The 21,568-nt window shown below is 30.9% G+C and overlaps 1 protein-coding gene across 1 annotated transcript in view; it reads left to right on the top strand.

Annotated features, from left to right (window-relative positions):
- The window catches only part of CNBD1 (cyclic nucleotide binding domain containing 1), a 373,802-nt gene extending 353,720 nt beyond the window's left edge, over positions 1 to 20,082 (top strand). Inside the window, exons 9-10 of the mRNA XM_044246969.1 lie at positions 18,228 to 18,337; positions 19,894 to 20,082. Of these exons, the coding sequence (XP_044102904.1) occupies positions 18,228 to 18,337; positions 19,894 to 20,082 (299 nt within the window). The remainder of the gene's footprint in view (positions 1 to 18,227; positions 18,338 to 19,893) is intronic.
- The last annotated feature ends 1,486 nt before the right edge of the window (positions 20,083 to 21,568 follow it).

Here is a 21,568-nt window from a genome sequence, read left to right as displayed (position 1 = left end):
TGTCCATTACTCTGATGGGTTTGAATAAAGTATTCCTGTCTTAAATGAAAAAAAAAAAAAGACAGTCTCTATGAGGTAATAAAAACCTTGCATAATTCAACTTCACTCATAATTTGAAAATTTTATTTTAATTAGAATTTTCTACCTATCCCATTGACAAAAATTGAAAATAATTTTAATACACAAGATTCTCTAGGAAGTTAAAAACAAGAATCTTGTGCATTTTAGGTGGGCATGTCAGCTGGTACAGCATGTTTCAAGACTAATTTGTCAAAATATAGGAAAAAAAAACTTTATAGCAGCAAATCCTATTGCTAAAAATTTATACTGCCAGTAAATATACACTTGTTAATTCAAAGGTATATGTATAATAATTTTAATTGTACATTTTTCAGCAGTGGGAAACTAATTAATGTCTACCAGGAAAGGGCTTGTTAAGTGAATTATGGGACATTCATTGAATGGAAATATAAAGAATATAAGAATGAAGCAAATATAAAGAATGAAGCGAGTCATGTATGCAGATGTATATAGATGTTCAAGATATGCTTAAAAGTGAAAAAGAGGCAGAATGTGTTTAGAGACTGGCTCTAGTGGTATGTAATTATTTACTAAATTATATCCATATATAATTATGTAGCTATAGATATACTAATGAATATGAATTTATAATTATATAAATAAACATTACATAGCATAATATATATTAAAGAGCATCACTGGAGGAGGATAATCACTTAGGTTTGAATTCTGGCTACACTATTTATTATTTGTGAGATATTGAACAAGTCATGTAACTTTGTGCCTCATTTTTCTCCTTTGGAAATAGGGATAATAATAGTACTTAATCTCCGAGGGCTATTATTAGAGTTTTCTGTTGTGATTTGTCTAGCTTGAGGTATATTAATTTTATTGACCTTCTCAAAGAATCAGCTTTGTCTGTTTATTGATTTCCTGTATTTTGCTATTATCCCTTTGGTTGATTTCTCTGCCTCTCTTTATTATTTATTTTTCTGCATATGTTGAGTTTCCTACACCATTATAGGATCAAGATAGAAACTGAGGTTGTTGATTTAAGAACTTTTTCCTTTGTTTATATAGCCATTTAGTGCTATTCCCTGTATGTACTGCTTTAGATGTACTGCACAAATGTTGATTATTGGTCTTTGTTTTCATCTCACTCAAAACACTTTGTAATTTTCCTTTTGATTACTTCTGACCCATAGTTTATCTGGGAATATGTTATTATGCTTCCAAGTATTTTCCAGTTAATGATTTTAAAATTAAATTTTATTTTTGTCAAAGAGCATATTTTATGTGGTTGTGAATTCCTTGAAGTTTGTCAAGGCTTGTTTTATAGTCCATAATATGGTCTATATGGTAAGTGTTCCATGTGAACTTTTAAACAATATGTATTCTGATATTATTGAGTGAAAAATTCATTTCAATCAAATGTAGACTAGTGTTGGCTGTTATTTTTTCAAATATTCTTTCCTTTTGGAGGATACCCCAGTTTATATGTATATTAGGCTGATGGAACTTGTCCTCTGTTTCACTATTGCTTTGTCCTTTGTGTGTGTATATGTGTGCATTTCTTTTTCCCCCCCATGTTCCATTTTGGATTCTTGCTATTACCATGTCTTCATTTTATTAATATTTTTTGGCACTGTCTAATCTACTACAAATCATATCCTGTGTTTTCCGCCCAGTCATTTTAGTTCTTATCTCTAGAAATTAGATTTATATCTTTTGTAGCCACAGGAAAAATACACATTTTCTCAACAGATAAGTTTTATATACACACGTGCACACACACACATATACATATGTATATATACACACACAGATATTAAATATCAATTTATAATAAATATATTAATTTATATATAACATATTTTTATATATTTGTGTTTATTATCATAATTAGTTATAATATATATACAGATAATTATACATATATGTAGAGAGAGGGGAAGCTAACATAATTTTACCTAAATTTAATTCTAATACTTTAATCAATAAATACTGATTAATTACAAAATAACATTGCTCTGTGAGAAAGAAATTAACAGTGAAAGTTGTAGAGTTTGAAAATAGAGACAGTGCTAACCAATCAGGAAAAAGATTCTATGTAGATTATAAATGTTTTTATTTTATTATAAAAGCATTTTATAAATGCTTATATTTTGATAAAGGTAATGTGCATGAACCTATATAACTTATTTTGATGTCTTTTCAGTGAATTATGTCTTTTTTCTTTTTGATAATTGCACCATTTTAAAGTGATCTGAATCAATTTTTTAAAATTATTTATTCATTTTTAAAAAAGATTTTATTTATTTATTTGACAGACAGAGACCACAAGTAGGCAGAGAGGCAGGCAGAGAGAGGAGAAAGCAGGATCCCCACTGAGCAGAGAGCCCGATGTGGGGTTCCATCCCAGGACCCTGGGATCATGACCTGAGCAGAAGGCAGAGGCTTTAACCCACTGGGCCACCCAGGCACCCCCTGAATAAATTTTTTAAAAAATATTTACGTCCTCCAGCTTGGAAGCTTCTTAGAATAGTGACACATTCCAAAACCAAGTCCAGATTTCACACCATATGAAGAAAATATAATGAATGGTTGCTTTTTGCATTACATTACATCATGAAGATGTTATTTTAACTCCAAAAGAGAAAAAAAAGAACAAAATTTATGTGGAACCAAATAAACATTTTACTGTCCTATACTACTGCTTTATTTTTCATTATTTGCCTCTTCTCGGTAACTATATTTTAGGCTTTTCGAAAACATGATTAATAGTGTTTTGTGCATGCAAAAGGTACATACTAATCATTTAATTAAATTAGATAATTTCACCGGTTCTTTTGTTTCTACATTTACATTTTTAGATAAGGGGAATAAGATCAAGTCTTCAAACTTGGAAAGTAACATATTTTCAACAACTCTAAAAATTTAACTAAAAATATTTCTGAGACTTTTCTCAGGTGTCTCTGTAAACACATCTGGTGTGATTATAATTCTGGAGTTTCAATAGAGCAAAATTACTTTGTCAAAGTTAAAATTATGTGCCATCTCCCCTCAGTCAATGATTGATTAACAGTACTTCAAAAACTGAAAGAATTTTTGTTGATAGGAAATTGCATATGTGTGTGTGTGTATGTGTGTGTATTACTCAGGCTATGTTTTAAGGCAGAAATAATGAAAAAATATTAGTAACTCAAGTTACTTAGCACCAATTAATTTTTTGTTGTGGTAATAAACACCAAGCACAGACATACATGACTTCGTAGTATATGGTGGTGTTAACTATAACACAGTGTTGTACAGCAGATCCCTAGAGTTGCCTTGTATGTGATAGCTGTTTTTACTTGCTGCTTTCACAATTCTCAATGTGACTGGACAATTTTATTATGATTTGTCTGTGTGTATGCTTTCTTCTAGTTGGAGTGAATTGAGCTTCTTGAATGTATATATTCATTTTTTTCTCAAGGTCGAGAAGTTTTTAGCCATTATTCCTTCACATAGGATCTCTGCCCCTTCTTCTTTTCATCTCCTTCTGCGAGTCCTATAATATGCATGTTCTATGTAATGCTGTCCTCAAGTACTTCAGGTTTTCTTTGTTCTTTTCTATTTTTCTTTTAGCTCTTGTGCATCAGTAATTTCAAAAGTCCTATCTTCAAGTTTGCTGATTCTTTCTGTTGTCTGGTCAATAGCTATAAAATCCCTCTAGTGAAATTTTAATTTCATTTGTTTTATTCTTTAGTTCTAGAATTTCAGTTTGGTTCTTCTACATTTTTTTCTATCTATGATGATATTCTCATTTTGTTCATACATCATTTTCCTATTTTCCTGATTTCATATAATTGCCTCTCTGTGTTCTCTTTTAATTCATTCAACATCTCTATGACCTTTTTTTTTTTTTTCTTTAGTTCTATGCCTGGTAGTTATTGTCTCCATTTCTTTAGGGCCAGCTTCTTGTGATTTAATTTGTCCTTTTAAATGGTTCATATCCCTCTGTTTCTTTGTATATTTTGCTATCTTCTGTTGGGACTTTGGAAATTTAAAAAAAATATCAATCACTTCTCCAGTCTTTGTGTTAAGGTTTTTGCCCTGGGAAGTTTTTCTTAAGTCATCCCACCTGGATATTCTAAGCATCTTCCAAAGCTTTTCTGGGATGTATTCTCTCTGAGTTTAAATGTGTAATCTTACTGAAGAAGTTTGTCAAGTGCTACTAATGAAGAGTACCTAGTTAGTATCTGTCTGTGGTACTGTATACTCTGGTATATATTGAACATTTTTGTTCTCAGTGGATCCCAACCTGACATTCCTTTCTCATCAGTGCTTAAATTCAGACAAGATAGAAATCAGTCTCCTGGGCAGCTTCCCCAAAGTCAGAACATTGTATGTACATTCCATTTCTTTCCCTACCCAGGGAGAATCTGGGTAATAGTGGTTTCTTCCTAATCATGCCACAACACGACTAGGAGTGAGTCTGGTGAGAAAATACCATGAATTTTCCTACCAGATTTTATGTATTTGGTTTTGTGCTTGCCTACAGTACAGGAACTTCTTAATTGCTCTCTGGATTTCTCACAAAGGCAATTAGTCGTGTAATGTTAATTCCATTTCTCTGAGGGGAATACAGGTCTGAGGCTTCCTCTACCATCTTCCTAGCTTCTACTTTCTAAAAATGTTTATGCATGTTATTTCTTATTCTTTGCCAAGTAATTCATATATTTCTATTTTGGGGGGATTGGTTTCTGAAGATTCATTTTGTTTCTTTGTTTGGGTTATTTTTCCATATTTGTACATTTGAAAAAAACATCCACCTCTCCCAGTTTTTATGAACTATGATTATACAGGGAAAAACCTTCATCAGTCCGTCTAGCTAGGGATCTAGGACCTTTCAAACTTTTCTGTGGGTATGCCTTCTCTGGATTTATGTGTGTGGATTCTTAATTAGAGGAATTTGCTGGTTAGATTTTTTTTTTTCAGGAACTCATAATCTCTTATACTTTCTGGTATCTTCTGAGGTACAATGGGTCCTCTGAACTAGCAACATGCCACCCTGTTCTTTTTGTTCTTAGCAGCCCCCATACATCTAAGAAGATGCCAAATACCACCCATGATCCAAGAGAAATGGAGCAGCCTAACAAACATCAAGCAGAACACTGAATGATGTACCACAATTCTCATTCCCTGTGAGGGAAAGGCTACCATGCTATTTTTTATTGGACTATCTGCTATACCATGAGTTTTCTGGAGAAGCAGCACGCTATACACCTCCTATTTGTTCTCAGTGGCCCCAGACATCTACTCATGAAAGTAATTTATATCTCAGTGTATACATTTTGGGAAAACAAAAAATTATAACGCATATGTAAATTCTAATTATGCTCTTATAGAATTATTAAACTTTACCTATGTTCTTTCCAGTGTTTTAATTCAAAAGCAAATAATCTTTATATATTTTGTCAAAGCTGAATACTATAGAGTTAATGGAACACTTTTTCACTGGCTCTTATAAAATGAATCTATGCACACCAATAACAGTTTTGAATTCTGAATTTAGTGGAAGCATAATATATTTTATGATTTATTATAATTTATTTAAACATTTCTTTCTTAATTATTGTTTAAGTTGCATAAAAAATTACATGCTCAGTTTTGAATACTTAATACCCAACTACCTATTTACCTGATTATTTCCTTAGGAAAAATTCTTAGAAATATTTCATCAATGTGTATAATTATATCATTCTTGAAACATGCTTTAAGTTTACTTCTTATAAAAGTTCTAACAACTTTTTCATACTCTTAGCTTAGGTTTTTATTAGTGTGTTATCTTAAGTAAGACACTAACATGCAGATGAATAATGTATAGTATATAACAGGAAGTACCATGCATCATGGGAAAGGGTGTTAGAAAACAATTTGCACATGTGGGGAAGAAGATATTTAATTAGATATCATGTGGCAAAAACAATTTAAAATGTTAGTCGTTAGTTAAAAATAGAGATGACAATAGGAAAAATTATTAGTCAAGTTAAAAATAGAGATGACAATAGGAAAATTATGGGTATACAATTCACATTCACAGTTCAATGTGTAAAAGTAATGAGATTAAAAGGAAAACAATAGTTTCAGGGTAACAAATAGGTATTATAAAAATGATTAGTATAAAAATTTTAAATAAAATTTTATAGGAAAAACATTAATATTCCATTTCTGAAAATGGAAATGGTATTTAGCATATCTTTTTAAAGTTGTTTTGAGAAATACTAAAATATTAAAAATGAAAAATTTCACATATTTTTCAAGCCAGAATATTGTGCACAAAAATGATGACTGGATCATTAATAGATATATTAAAGTATACATTTGCATAAATATCATAGAGAATGATTGAACTAATTTGTGTATAAATAACCAATGTTCTGAAAGCATATAATAAAATAAATCTCTTTACTTGAACAGTTTAGCTATGTTGGTCCAGATTACATTAACATATACCAAATGGAATAGCTCCTGAATCAAAATTAATTATTGTGAAATTAATGAAGTAAATCATTATCTCAAATAATGAATAAATTTAATTATCATATATACTAGATACAAATTATGAATACATCATACTACCAATGTACTCTTTGGGCCAGTCCATTTAGTATGTGATTATTCTTCTCTGAGATAATGTTGCTTAAGTAATTGAAATAAAATCAATGTAGGATGGTTAGGTAGTGTCAAAATGAAGTAACTAATCAGAGTATCATTGTTAAATGGACAATTACCATGATTAAATAGAATTTATGATTAAAATATATGATTATCAGGTGAAAACGTAGGAACTTCTATTTTTCTACATAAATACAAAATAGTTTTCTTCTATTAAATTAGTGCTATTTATAAAGCACTGTCTCTTGCAGATTAGGTTAGATTATCTCTTTAATCCTCTAGGTAATTCTGTGAGATAAAGTTATTTTTGCCATTACAACTGAAAATTGGTTATATACAATGGTTACTTTCAGTAACCTACTGAAATGGTTTCATTTCAGCATCCCACAGAAATGAAATATATATATATACCTACTTATGTGTTTAACTAACCATATGTGTGTGTGTGTATGTGTGTATATATATATATATATATATCTTATATATATACCAAGATTAATCATCCATCTCCATATATATATATATGATATATATCAACATTAATCACAGTTCTAGGGGGAAAATGATGATACCAGTGAAATCAGAAATATTTTTGGAAGATGGTAATTATACAGTTCCTGTGTTATTTGAAATGTTTCCTTTTAAATATTTCTATTTGCTTAGCATCAAGTTAGTCATTAGTAATGCCACCGAAATTCTTTGATGATCAACACATCTTGCACAAAAGGAAGTCCTCTGTGGATCTTCCATCTGATCCACATTTGCTCAATACTACTTTTTCTTGTAGAATAAACTTCTTGAGTATAACAATTACTATGCTTTATTTACTCTGACTGTGACACTGTAATTGATATTGACTTTGGGTCAGGTGTCAGTTTTTTCTTCAAAACTCTTCTTTTATTACATCAATATGTCATAGTTTGTACAAGAAACAGTAACTAATTTTGCAAAATAATGGGAAATATCGCTTAAAATATAAAAAATTTAAGTATCCAGAAATGAACTCAGTTAGAAAAGTGTAAACCCCTTTATGGTCCCAAACTATATACTTTTTAAAATGGCATAAAGAATACTTAGGGAGTAGAAATTAGAATGGAATATTGTAAACATTTAATTCCACCTAAACAAATACCTGAATTGAATAGAATGGTAATGAAAATATTGACAGAATATCTTATGGGACTTGAAGCCCATCAGTATCAGTAAGAATCTGGCAGTAAATAGACAACATATTACTTAGGAGTGTTGGAAGAGAGTTTAAGGAAGAGAGCATACAAAGGTGAGGGTAAGATTATGGAAAAGTACCAAAAGATGGTGAAACACAGAGACATATATAGTAGAAAACCACTACCATGTCTAGGTTTGAGGGGGAAAGACTAGAAAAAAATTATCAGTATATGATAGCATTTATAGGTATAAGCACTTTGCTGTAGCAGTTGGTGACCTTAGGACAGGTGTTCAGCCTCTGCTACATAGTAGTCTATCAGGGAGGCAGATGGGGAATAAGTATCTCAAATTCCCTCTTCTATAGTCACCTTCATTTACATCCCATTGGCCAAATTCAAACAAAACCCGAAGGATGAAGGAGACTGGTTGATGAATTGTATCAGTATTGGCATTCTAGGGCAAACAACAGAGTAGAGAAAGTTAAGAGTGTGTGGGGTTGGAGAGACAAACAAAATTGTCAGTGCCATAATTTTATCTGGAAGAGCAAATACAATATGTTCCGGAAAATTTTGGTAAAATTTCAATAGGAAAACTTATCAATTTCTACATGATAGCAGGGTCTTTTCAGATCAATTGGGCTGATCTGAAAATCGGGCTGAAAATTTTCAACAACTGTTTTGGGAGTTTTATCCATTTGAGATAAAAACTCTTATCTCATACATTATTCAAATTATAAATATATGAAATTTTTAAGTTAAAAACCTTAAAAATTTATTGAAACAGAATATGGAATTATTGGTCTACCAACTATGCCAGCCAGGTGTCTCAAAATATGGAATTATTATATTAGTAATCATTGTCTCTCTCAGTTTCTAGTTTATCAATAGAATTTTAACAGGTTTGATCACATGCTAAGTAGTAAAAATTATGTGATAAGATTATAAATAATGAAATAATTCTTGGGAAACTAGAAGTAAACATTTGCAATGTGTACAATAATGAAGATTAAATAACCATACTCTGAAGAATTACTACAAATAAATAAAAAAGACAGAAAGCTCAGTTTTAAAAATGGACACTATATATGACCAAAAATTCATTAAAATATTCAAATAGTAAATACATAAATAAATGGATTCTAACTCTCAGTAAATACCAAGGACATAACAATTAAAATAATTAGAATTCATTTTAAAATTTATCAAAAATATATCAGAATTTACTATTAGATGCTATATGAAAAATTTCATTTTTTGTAATTTCAAGTTTTTATTTAAATTGCAGTTAGTTAACATATAGTGTATTATTACTTTCAGGAGTAGAATTTAGTGAGTCATCACTTATATATTACACCCAGTGCTCATCACAACAAATGCCTCCTTAATGCTCACCACATATTTAGCCCATCCCCCATCCATGTCCCTTCCACTAACCCTCAGTCTGTCTTCTATAGTTAAGAGTCTGTTTTACAGTTTGCTTCTCTCTTTTTTGCCCTATGTTTATCTGTTTCTTAAATTTCACAAATGAGTGAAATCATATGGTATTTGTCTTTCTCTGAATGACTAATTTCATAATACACTCTAACTCCATCCACATCACTGCAAATGGCAAGAGTTCCTTCTTTTTGATGGATATATGTATGTATGTATGTATTATGTATATATATATATATATATATATATATATATATATATATACCATCTTTATCTATTCATCAGTCAATGGACATTTGGGCTCTTTCCATAATTTGACGATTGTTGATAATGCTGCTATAAACATCAGGGTACATGTGCCCCTTTGAATCAGCATTTTTGTATCTTTTGGGTAAATACCTAGTAGTGCAATTACTGGATTAGAGAGTATTTCTATTTTTAACTTTTCGAAGAACTCCATACTGTTTTCCAGAGTGGGTGTACCAGTTTGCATTCTCAACAACAGTGTAAGAGGGTTCCCTTTTTTCCACATCATTACCAATACCTACTGTTTCCTGTGGTGTTAATTTTTCCTATTTTGACAGGTGTGAAGTGAAATCTCATTGTAGTTTTGATTGGTATTTCCTTGTTAATGGGGTATTGAGCATCTTTTCATCTGTCGGTTAGCTGAAAAATTTTAATTTATAGAAAATTTTGCACCTATCTGTAGATGTTCATAAAAGAAATTTATTATAAAATATTTTTAACTAGCAAAACTTGGAACCACTTAAAAGTTTAATTTTACAAAAATTATTATATTCTCCTAAATTATAGTACCTCTACACCATGGAGTCTTAAAAATAATGTTTCTCTATACATACAGAAGTAGAAAGTTCACTAGAAAACATTGACAAGCATAAAAGAAGAAATAATTTAAAAAGGAAATCATACCACAGAACAGTATAAATGACATGATGCATTTATTTTAAAAGAATGTTAAGCTGATGAAACAATCTTAAGGTACAGCAAAATACAATTCAATGAAAATATTGTGGTAAACAAATAAGGCATTATATATTGTTAATAGGAATGAGAGAGAGAAACGTGACTCTTAGGAACATGTACACATCCAAGAGCCTCAAAGTATATAAACAACTGATAAGCTTATAGGAAGAAACAAGTATCATAATCATTATAGTTAACTATTTATATATAGCTCTCTCAGGAACTGCTAGATCAAATAGATTAAAACTGAGGACAACTAGATACTGAACGTTACAAATAAAGAATTCAAGCCATTATATATATATATATATATATATATATATATATATATAGCAGTTTTCCCCCAGCAAATAAGACATAAGCAGCATTTACGAAAATACATTATGTAGAGTGTTCACATAGAGTCAAGAGCAAAACTAAAAAAACCTTACACATCAAAAAATGGGCAGAAGATATGAACATACACTTCTCCAATCAAGACATACAAATGGCTATCAGACACATGAAAAAATGCTCATCATCATTAGCCCTCAGGGAGATTCAAATTAAAACCACATTGAGATATCACCTTACACCAGTTAGAATGGCCAAAATTAACAAAACAGGAAACAACATGTGTTGGAGAGGATGTGGAGAAAGGGGAACCCTCTTCCACTGTTGGTGGGAACGCAAGTTGGTGCAGCCTCTTTGGAGAAGAGTGTGGAGATTCCTCAAGAAATTAAAAATAGAGCTTCCCTACGACCCTGCAATTGCACTCCTGGGTATTTACCCCAAAGATACAGATGTCGTGAAAAGAAGGGCCATCTGTACCCCAATGTTTATAGCAGCAATGGCCACAGTCGCCAAACTATGGAAAGAACCAAGATGCCCTTCAACGGATGAATAGATAAGGAAGATGTGGTCCATATACACTATGGAGTATTATGCCTCCATCAGAAAGGATGAATACCCAACTTTTGTAGCAACATGGGCGGGACTGGAAGAGATGATGCTGAGTGAAATAAGTCAAGCAGAGAGAGTCAATTATCATATGGTTTCACTTATTTGTGGAGCATAACAAATAGCATGGAGGATATGGGGAGTTAGAGAGGAGAAGGGAGTTGAGGGAAATTGGAAGGGGAGGTGAACCATGAGAGACTATGGACTCTGAAAAACAATCTGAGGGGTTTGAAGTGGTGGGGGGATGGGAGGTTGGGGTACCAGGTGGTGGGTATTATAGAGGGCACAGCTTGCATGGAGCACTGGGTGTGGTGAAAAAATAATGAATAATGTTTTTCTGAAAATAAATAAATTGGAAAAAAAAACCTTAAAACTGACTTTAAAAGGACAGCAAAGGACAGTCCTTAAGTGTTTGGAAAGTTACATATTATTATTGTACCCCACTGATTAAAGGCTATTAAGAAAATTCTCAACCATATAACAAAATCACTTTACTTCAAAATATATGAAATGTAATTAAAACTGTAGATAAAAGAAATGTGTAGTGTTGATGCTTAAGAAATCAGAAAAAAAGAAAAACGAATGATCTAGGCATTTGAAACCAGAGGTTTGGAAAAAGAAAGCAAGACTAAATAAATGATATTTTAAAAAATAATAAAATAAGTGCAGAGATCAATGAACTATAAAGCAATAACTGCACAGAAATAGTAGTTATTTATGAAATGAAATGCTGTTTAGAAAAAATTACAAATAATAAACCGTGTTACAAACAAATGAAATATAATAAAGACACAATAAAGTTTTAAGGATAATAAAGGGTTATAAACAAGTCCATTCTAATGATTTAAAAAACTGGATGGAAAAAAATACTTCTATAATATATCAAAAGTCAAAAGAAAAGCACAAGTTAGAAAACTTGAAGAAGGTCAAATTTCATTTTAAAAAGGGATTTTTTAATAATCAAGATAAAACAATCCAATGATCTAATTCTCCGAAACTTAAAAGAGAAGTTTCTATCTTACACAAGTCCTTCCAGAAATCACCTTTGTATTATTTAATATTTCTTGAATAATCACTTTATGTTCTATACCTCCAGAGTTTGAGGTATTTGGAATTCTATATTTATAGTTTTGGGTTTAACCTGAATTTTGCTATTTAATGATATTTAGTTAAAGCCCAGATATGGTTAGAATATCTGAAAAACTTAAGGATCAAAATTTAGTATAATAATAGCAAATTCGTATATAGAATTTTCTTTCTGGTAGACACAGGTAAATGCATGTTGTATATTTACTAAGGTAATCCTTAAGTGTGAGGGGAATCAAATGTAATATTACAAAGCAGTGCTCCAAATTCAAATGAAAAGACAAAACCGAATATGTAATTCTGAAAACATCAAGCTCATTAAAATCTAAGTAACAAAAGCAGCAGTATTAATCAAAACACAATATAACAGGTGCTTAAACATCAGTCCTTTTACAAGATCATAAGAAGACAGGATATGTGTGAGGAAGGAATATGGAATCTCATGAAATATCATATACACACACTTCCCCTATACAAGTATATGTGTATGTATATGTATATGTATATATATTCAAACCTCTGGTTTTGGGCATATATGTTCATATATATGCCTATATAGAAGCAATCAATCTATTCATCATCTATCTATCTATCTATCTATCTATCATCTATCTATCATCTACTGAGAAATAATATCGAAGCTGGAGTTGGTGGGAGTTTAAATTTGTGCACCCACTATGGAAAACAGTATGAGGGCTCCTCAAAAAATTAAAACTGCAAAAAAACCCAACTATTATTTGATCCAGCAATTCCATTTCTGCATATTTACCCAGAGGAAATGAAAACACTAATTCTAAAAGACACATGCACCCCTGTGTTCACTGGAGCATTATTTACAATGGCCAAGATATGGAAACACCTCAAATGTCTACTGGTAGATGAATGGACAAAGAAGATGTGTTTTATATGTATATATACAATGGAATAACTACCTAGCAGTTAAAAAAGAATGAGGTTTTGTAATTTGCAACAACATGAATGGACTTTGAGGATGTTATACTAAGCAAACTTAAAGGACATAAATACTGAATGATTTTGTTTATATGTGGAATCAAAAGAACAAACAAAACAAAACTCAGATACAGATAATGCGTTGATGGTATCCAGATGAGAGAGGGGGTTTGAGAATGGGAAAATTGGGTGAAGGGGATCAGAAAGCACAAACCTCCAGTTATAAAATAAATAACTCATGGGGATTAAATGTACAGTATGGTGACTATAATCAATAATGTATTATAAATTTGGAAGTTGCTTAGGTAATAGTACTTCAAAGTTCTCATCACAAGGAAGACAATTTGTAACTTTGTGTGTTGACAGATAGTAACTAAAGTTATTGTGGTGATCATTTTGCAAAGTATGCAAATGTTGATTCATTACGTTGTGTACCTGAAACTAATATAATGCTATATGTCACTTACACTTCAGTAAAAATATCAATCAATAGTGCTATTCTTCTATATCATTCTTTTTCCAGTAGCCTAGTTTTACAAGGAAAACCAATACCCGTTCAGCTAATGCATTTCTTGCTTGAAGCTGTATCAGTTTTGCAGATCCTCAGATATACTTCTGCTCCAACATTCTGTTTTGGTCTGCTAGGCTAATGGGATGGAGTTTATCTTAATTAAGATGTCCTTTAACAATCTTTCTAATCACTAGTTTCCATTTAAACTGTCCCAGTAATAATACTAATAACCAGTAAGGAATTTTCCTTCTTATCATGACTCTGATCTGAAAATTGGAATAAAATTGTTTTATTGGACTCCTGACTACTTTCTAGCATATAAACAACAGAAATAAAAATAATAATCCCTAATGTTTAGTTTCCTTCTGGTATTTACCTTAAGATAAAATCGAGTTTGTTCTTTTCGTAATGGTCTAATGATTTCAGGTTTTAGAATATGGGTGTGAATTTTTTACGAGGAGTTTCAAAACCTAATTTTTTTCCATTTTAAAATAAAATTGATTTTATCAATGTTCTTGAAGAAAAAATCTTGAAAATTAGAATATTATCTTAAGAGCCTTTACATTTGTCATCAGATTAAAAATATATTAATTGGATTAATGATAAAAATCTTAAAATTTAGTTTATAAATACAAAGGCATTTTCACTAGTCTTTTTTTCTGATACATCTTTCATTTTTGCACTTTTTGTCATTGATGGCTTCCTTTACATTTTCCTGAAATCCAAATAGCTTTTTTTTTTTATCATTTATGACAAATGGAACTTGTACCTCACTTTTATTTTAGTTAAGACGATTTACTCCAGTGATTCCCAAGCTTATATTTAAAGAGGGAAGATTTTTTATTTTTGGTCAGTCATTATAAATTATGATACAAATCTATAATTTTACATGTATGCATATATATTCCCAGAATTTTCCAAATATTCTGGAAGTGTATGTGAATAAAAATATCAACAATAGCTATCTTTGTGCTATATATTTTTGAGCATATATATTACACATACAACACATTTTTATATATTTATACCCATGTATGTATATGTGTATAAGATACATGTAATTTATGTATTCTTGTATATTTTCTGATTTTTTATGAGCAAAATAATTATAATAACAAGCAATAAAGGTATTTAAAGTAATAGTTAAAATAATACTCTTCTGGATTTTGATATTAGTGTGTTTACGTAGAGAGATTTTGGTTTTGTTTACTCTTTGAAGTGATTCTAGGTTGAACCTCTTTTCTTGTATTTCTTCCTTTCAACTCCCTTCTCACATGCAAAGATGTACATCGTTTTGGGCTTAAGGGTGGGGAGAGTATCAACTGTGATATTATAACCAACAAAACTCTGTTCAGAAGGAGTTTGCATTAGTGCCTTCCTTTAGTTTTATTCATATTTTCAAGAATCAGTTGCATCAGGACACATATATAGGAGAAATACAGGTCATAATACTAGGGCTGATTTTGTTACTACATTTCAGTGGAGAAAGTTCTGGTATTTACAGCAAGTCTCTCCACTTAAACCCTTGCTTTCTGATACAGATGCACTGCATGTTTCTGAATATTCTCTTCCTCTTTCTTCTCCTATCTTTTAAGATTCAATTCTGTGCCTCTGGAATCCTAGTAAAATTCCAAACTTGTTAATCTACATTTTCTTATGGGGTAGTGTATCTGCTCATATGAATGAATCTCATGTCGGGTGGAAGAATATCAGTCTTAAGCAATCATAAACATATGTCCTCCATTGTCTCCAGATAGGGTTCTGGCAAAACTTAATTTTTAAATACAAATCAACTTTAATTCCTTAACATCAATGAATATGACCTTTAAATAATAATAAAATTTAATCTATACAGTTCATGACTAAATCTTTTTGTATAATATTCTGTTATAATCCTTTGTATCTTATGTTGTCATTTTCTGTGTATCCTAAGAGGAATGAAGATAAGATGACAATATTAATCTTGACATCACTGACTTAAATTCTTTGTAACAGGAAGCAGGATCAGAAACCAAATGGGAGAAACTAGGAAACATAATGGGGGGGGGTGTTAAATCTTTACAAGTACTTCATATGATTCTTTTTCTAGTCAAAAATAGTAATACTTAAAATCTTGCTCAAGTGATGATACATATTTTTGTAATGTTACATCTTGTACATTTTGTAATATTATTAATGTTATTAAATTCAAACTACTTACCTAGATGAAAATGGATTTTCTGTATTTTCTTCACTAAGATAAACATTTGCTAAGATTATTATAAAGACCATAGACAATTACTTGGATAGCAAATATCCCTTCTATGGAATGAGACTGCCATATGAGTGCTTCAGCCTTTTCATTGTTGCCTTGCCTTCAATACGAAGAAAAATTTCTTTGGTCTTTATCCTCTTTGATATTATGTATGATTCTCTATGATCTATATAGGACTTGACTTTCAAGAAAAGGTTTATAATATTGCAGCTCTGAACGTTTGAAATAATGGTCGTCTTAGTGTCTATTTAAGTGTATCCTTTTCCTACAATTACCGAAGCTCTATGCCTTCCTTTATGTCCTATCGATTGACTAAAAGAAGGAAAACAGTTACATGATAGTCTCTACTATCATATAACATTTTCTCTACTATCATAACCTTTTGGTAGAAAGATACTCTGCTTTTCAGAGTACAATCTATGAGAAAATTTCTTTTTGTCTACACAATTTACACGTAATTTTACAGACATACTTTACTTTGATGTTTTAAGATAAATGTATAGTGTCAATGTTTGGCTGTAACAAATACAATATAAGACAGTAGAAGCATTACCATAAATTTTCATTTAAGCAAAATAAATGATTGGTGATAGCAGAATAACCTTTTAATTGTTTAATTATAAACTTTGAGCTCTGAATATTATATGAGGAAAGGGAGATAGAATATTCTCATAAACATGTCAGAAAAATAATTGAAATGTCACTTGATTTATCTTAAAGTATTTTCCATTGTATGTTGGCATTTATTTTTTGCTTATGATAAATTATATTTACCAACTGCTACCTTGTTCTTTTTTAACCATAATTTTTAAAGAGCTATGCTATTCTCTAGCTTATTTTTCAGTAACATCAATATTTTTATCATTTTGATATATACTCTTCTACACTATGAAATAAATGCTTTTAAATAATTGAAAATATTTTTAATTGTCTACTTTATAAAAATCACAGGAAAGATACATATACATCTTTATATGTATATTATCACTTTTGTGTTTGGGGTTTATACTTTTTTATTAAAGATTTTTATTTATTTATTTGACAAAGAGAGATCACAAGTAGGCAGAGAGGCAGGCAGAGAGAAAGGGGGAAGCAGGCTCCCTGCCAAGCAGAGAGCCCAATGCGGGACTCAATCCAGGACCCTGAGATCATGACCTGAGCTGAAGGCAGAGGCTTAACCCACTGAGCCATCCAGGCACCTGTGTTTGGGTTTTTAGAAAAAAATATTGATATGTTTTAGAACAATGAAATCTGAAATTCAATCGAAATAGTAATTTCAATTTATGTAAATCCAAATGATTTTATTATTTAAATTGTATTATGTTGATAATTTAATGTTATATAGATCAGATGTTTTTTATTTACATTGCTTTTTAATCCACTGATAGTTGTAAAGGTATTATCCAGTTCACCTTCAAGTATATCTTGGCCTTAGGGTGGTTTCATAAATCTGAGAAAATAATAATGATAATAATAATATGGTTTTTATGTAATACTTTGTGCCAAACCTTATGATAAATTATATACATTTAATTACCACGTGTCAAGTATAGAACAAGGACCCCCAATTTTGCCTTTTTAAAGATGAAAATCTTGAAGCTCAGAAAAGTTCTATTATCTATCTGAGGTCATATATGAAGTGGCAGAGTAGAGTTTTAAACCAGGCCAGTATGGTCTCGAAGTCCTTGTTTTTTTGTTTGTTTCTGTTATTTGTCTTTTGTTTTACAAAAAAAAAAAAAAAAAACTGTATAAAGTCCTTGTTTTTAACCACTGCCGTATTTAGTAGAGTGCCAGGCCTGGTTCAGGGCACAGTCCTCATAAAGTCAAAAGCTAAATATTCAGCAATTTTATGAGCTGGTTGTTAAGCCACTGGCAATTTGAAATCAGCCATGGTAGGAATGTCTATATCATAAAAAATTAGCAAATGCTACAAATTGGGGCTTGCTCCACACTTTCATCTCCTCCACCTGACAGTTTATTAGCACGCCACTGCCTTTACTGCCAAAGTCTTGTCAATATTTACCTATATATTAGGTTACAGATATAAATAACAGATGTAAATTTTTTATCATTTGCTGAGTACTGCATATGAACTGCCAGCCATCAAAAAACTTGCCATTAATCGTTCCTGAATTAAATATGTCATCTTTCATTGTGATATCTAAAATAATTTTTGTAGAGAAGAATGTATAAAATAATGAATTATCTCTTTTATTTTCAGTGATAGTGGAAAGTGGAAAGATAATTTCTTTTGTGGCTTATATTAATTCTGGATATTGTGACATTTATAGAAATATTGTAGGACTTATGAAACTACAGCCAAAAAGAGTGGTAAGTTTTAAACTTATGTATTCTCTTTAATCATAATTGAATCTAGCCTAATTATTGAACATTTTTTGTCTCCTTTTGTGAAATTTCTGTTTAACATTTTTTTACTATTTTTTGTTATTTCTTTTCTTTTTACTGAGTTGTAAGACACAGGAATGTAAAATACGTTGTATACTGAGTTGTAAGACATAGGAATGACCAAAAAGCACATTTAGAGATGCTTCATATCTTTATTCCTTGGAGAAATGTAAATTAAAACCACAACAAGGTACTACTTTAAGAATACTGGATTGGTTAAAATACACTTAACATAGGACCCAGAAATTTTACTTAAATATTTACTCAAAAGAAATAGAAATATAATCTACATGAATCTTCATAAGCCAAAAACTGTAAGTAATCCAAATGTCCATTGACAGTTAGATGGATAGAAGCATTGTGATATATTCATACAATGGAATGACATACTTAATAAAGAGAAGTAATGCATACAAGAATATAGATGAATCTCAAAGCATTATGCTTGGCTGAAACATCAAACCCAAAAGAGTGCAGTCTATTTGATTTCAGTTTTATGAAGTTCTAGGACAGAAGGAAGTTCTAAAACACCAATGCAGTGGTAGAAAAGTCAGAGCTAATCCTTTATTTCATTGGCCAGGCAGTCTTCAGTGGCATTCAATTTAATATGTAAACTTAGTTGGATTCTGCCAAATTATATTCAGTGTGAAGATTTGCCAGGGCAGCAATTCTTCAAGTTAGATATTGACTTTTGACCCCAGGATGCTTAGTAAAGGCTTTCATCTCTTCCGAGTTAATGTCATCAACCTACTTCAAGAACTACACTTTTTAAATTTTTTTTCAAATCTTACTGCTCATCAACTCATCCCCATTTCAAAGCTGTTGAGATCGCCATGAAAAGTTAATTTGGAGTTTCAACTTTTTCTCCAGAATCATGCATACTGAAACCTGGTAGGCCCTTTTCCGCTGTTTCTAATTTGAACGTAAATTGCTAGTTCCCTGGTCAAACTCACTTTCCATGTTTCCTTTTTATTTAAACAAGAAAGTCTTGATGGAGTTCCATCTGTGGCCATTAATTCCATCAATTCTGGTCCTAGCCATCTGTGCTTATTTTCTTATTCTGTGTTAGTCCAACAAATGTGCTTTGCCTCTGGGGCTGATTTAAATAAATGGTAGCTCAGAAAACACCAAAACTAAGCTATATTTACAAAATGCTACCCTAGGACCTTGAAAAATGGAATGAGCTCAATGTTTCCGAAACACCTTAGTGGATTAAAAATTTAATTTGCAGATCACTAAATGACAGTACTAGTATTTTGAATTACCTTAGATATGCTGAAATTGTCTATCAATTTACTATTGTTCTAATATAATTTAAATATATGTGTACAACACTTTTCTCTGACTTGAATGAAATTGCTATTTATTTTAAATACTATACACCAAAATTATTTCTGAACATTGAATTTCTGATAATAATGGTATTTATCCATTGAATGAAAGTAGTTTCATTGAACATCAATTATCTATATCTCTTACAGAAAAAAATTCAAGAACTTGTTTGTATGGGTAGACTTAAGGAGAAGGAGTCCTTTGGTGAGATTAGTGTTCTTCTTCAAGTTCCTTTCACATGCACAGTAGTTACTGGAAAAGAGGTTGAAATGGCAATCATTGAAGATAAGGACCTATTTGGTAAATACATACATATCTTTCATACCATTTTTATTTGATGAGTTTTTGACAAGTGTGGATATATTTCATAGAAAGATAACTAAGTGTAGGTGTATATATATGTTATTTACAAAAACAATGTATCTATAGATAGTCCCCTTTAACACTTCATATTCTGATTTAATTATGCTACATTAAGAATGTATTAACACTATTTCAAAACACTTTGATTTGAAATTAATAAAATCTCTAATTCCTGAGTTACTATTAATAACATCATTCCTTCCTTTTATGAAGTATCTTTTGGTTTTTCATATCTACAATTATTGCTTCTGTGTTTCTGGTTCAGGTCAAGAGTGTGCTATCTTCTAAGGTACAATCTAGATCAACTGTATATGAAGAATCATGGCTTGTAGCATTTAAACCTTTACCTAAAGTTCTAGCATTCTAGTAGTATTAAAAGAATAATCATGTAGCCACCCATGTTTGGTCCTCCAAAAGTTATACTCAAATGAGAAATGCCAGTGAGTGTGAAGGATAAATGAATAGGGTTTAATACATGATGACATAACAGCATATTAAAGAAAAATATAATTTTTTATATAATGAAACTAAGAATAGCAAACATCAGATCAAGGATAAAAGAGGAAAAACTCATGGAATTGAACATGGGTGAGAAATTTCCTTCAAATAAACTCAATTAGAAACATCCCCAGGGTGCCTGGGTGACTCAGTTGGTTAAGCATCTGCCTTTGGCTCAGGTCTTGATCCCAGGGTCCCGGGATTGAGCCCCATGTTGGGCTTCCTGCTCAGCATGGGAGTCTGCTTATCCCTCTCCCTTTCCCTCTGCTCCTGCTTGTGTGTCCTCTCTTTCTCTTTCACTCACTCTCTCAAATAAATAAATAATATCTTTAAAAACAAAAAGAAACATTCCCATTATTATCCATGTATGACTGACTAAATTCCCTTATCTTGAATTTCAAGCTTTTTATGTTTTTTAAAGAATATGTACTCTCTACCAGTTTGTGATTTAACATAACTGATATATCCATTTTTATCCATGATTTCACAAATCATATATCCATTTTTTAAAAGTTATAAATTTGAAATAGCATTGACTAATTTTCTTTGTTTCATTCAAAGACATTCAAAGACATACCCCTCCTAAAGGTAAATATCATTTACAAATAAATACCAACTACCGATTAAAATTACAATACTCTCACTTGATATAGGCTAGGTTTTTCTTTTAGTGTACTAATTACATTAACTGGTGCAAGGTAAATACATTGTGGACTTTTACGTAAATCAACATTTCACACATGAAAGTACTTCCTTCAAGCATGTATTAGAATATTCTTTGCTGTCTGGCAACTTAAAATTAAAATAGATAGCTTAGTATAAGCTTTAGTTGTGTTTTGTATGTGTGCTGTCCATACTTAAAATTTCTTTCTACATTTTGTTCATTTGAGATTGATGTCTTAAAGCTACTGATGCATTGTGTGCCTAATTAAACATTTTAAACAGAAATGTTCTTAAGGATTA

This window comes from Neovison vison, chromosome 4, assembly GCF_020171115.1.
Source record: "Neovison vison isolate M4711 chromosome 4, ASM_NN_V1, whole genome shotgun sequence".
Classification (NCBI taxonomy): Eukaryota; Metazoa; Chordata; class Mammalia; order Carnivora; family Mustelidae; genus Neogale; species Neogale vison.
This window is presented reverse-complemented; position numbering and strand designations above follow the sequence as displayed.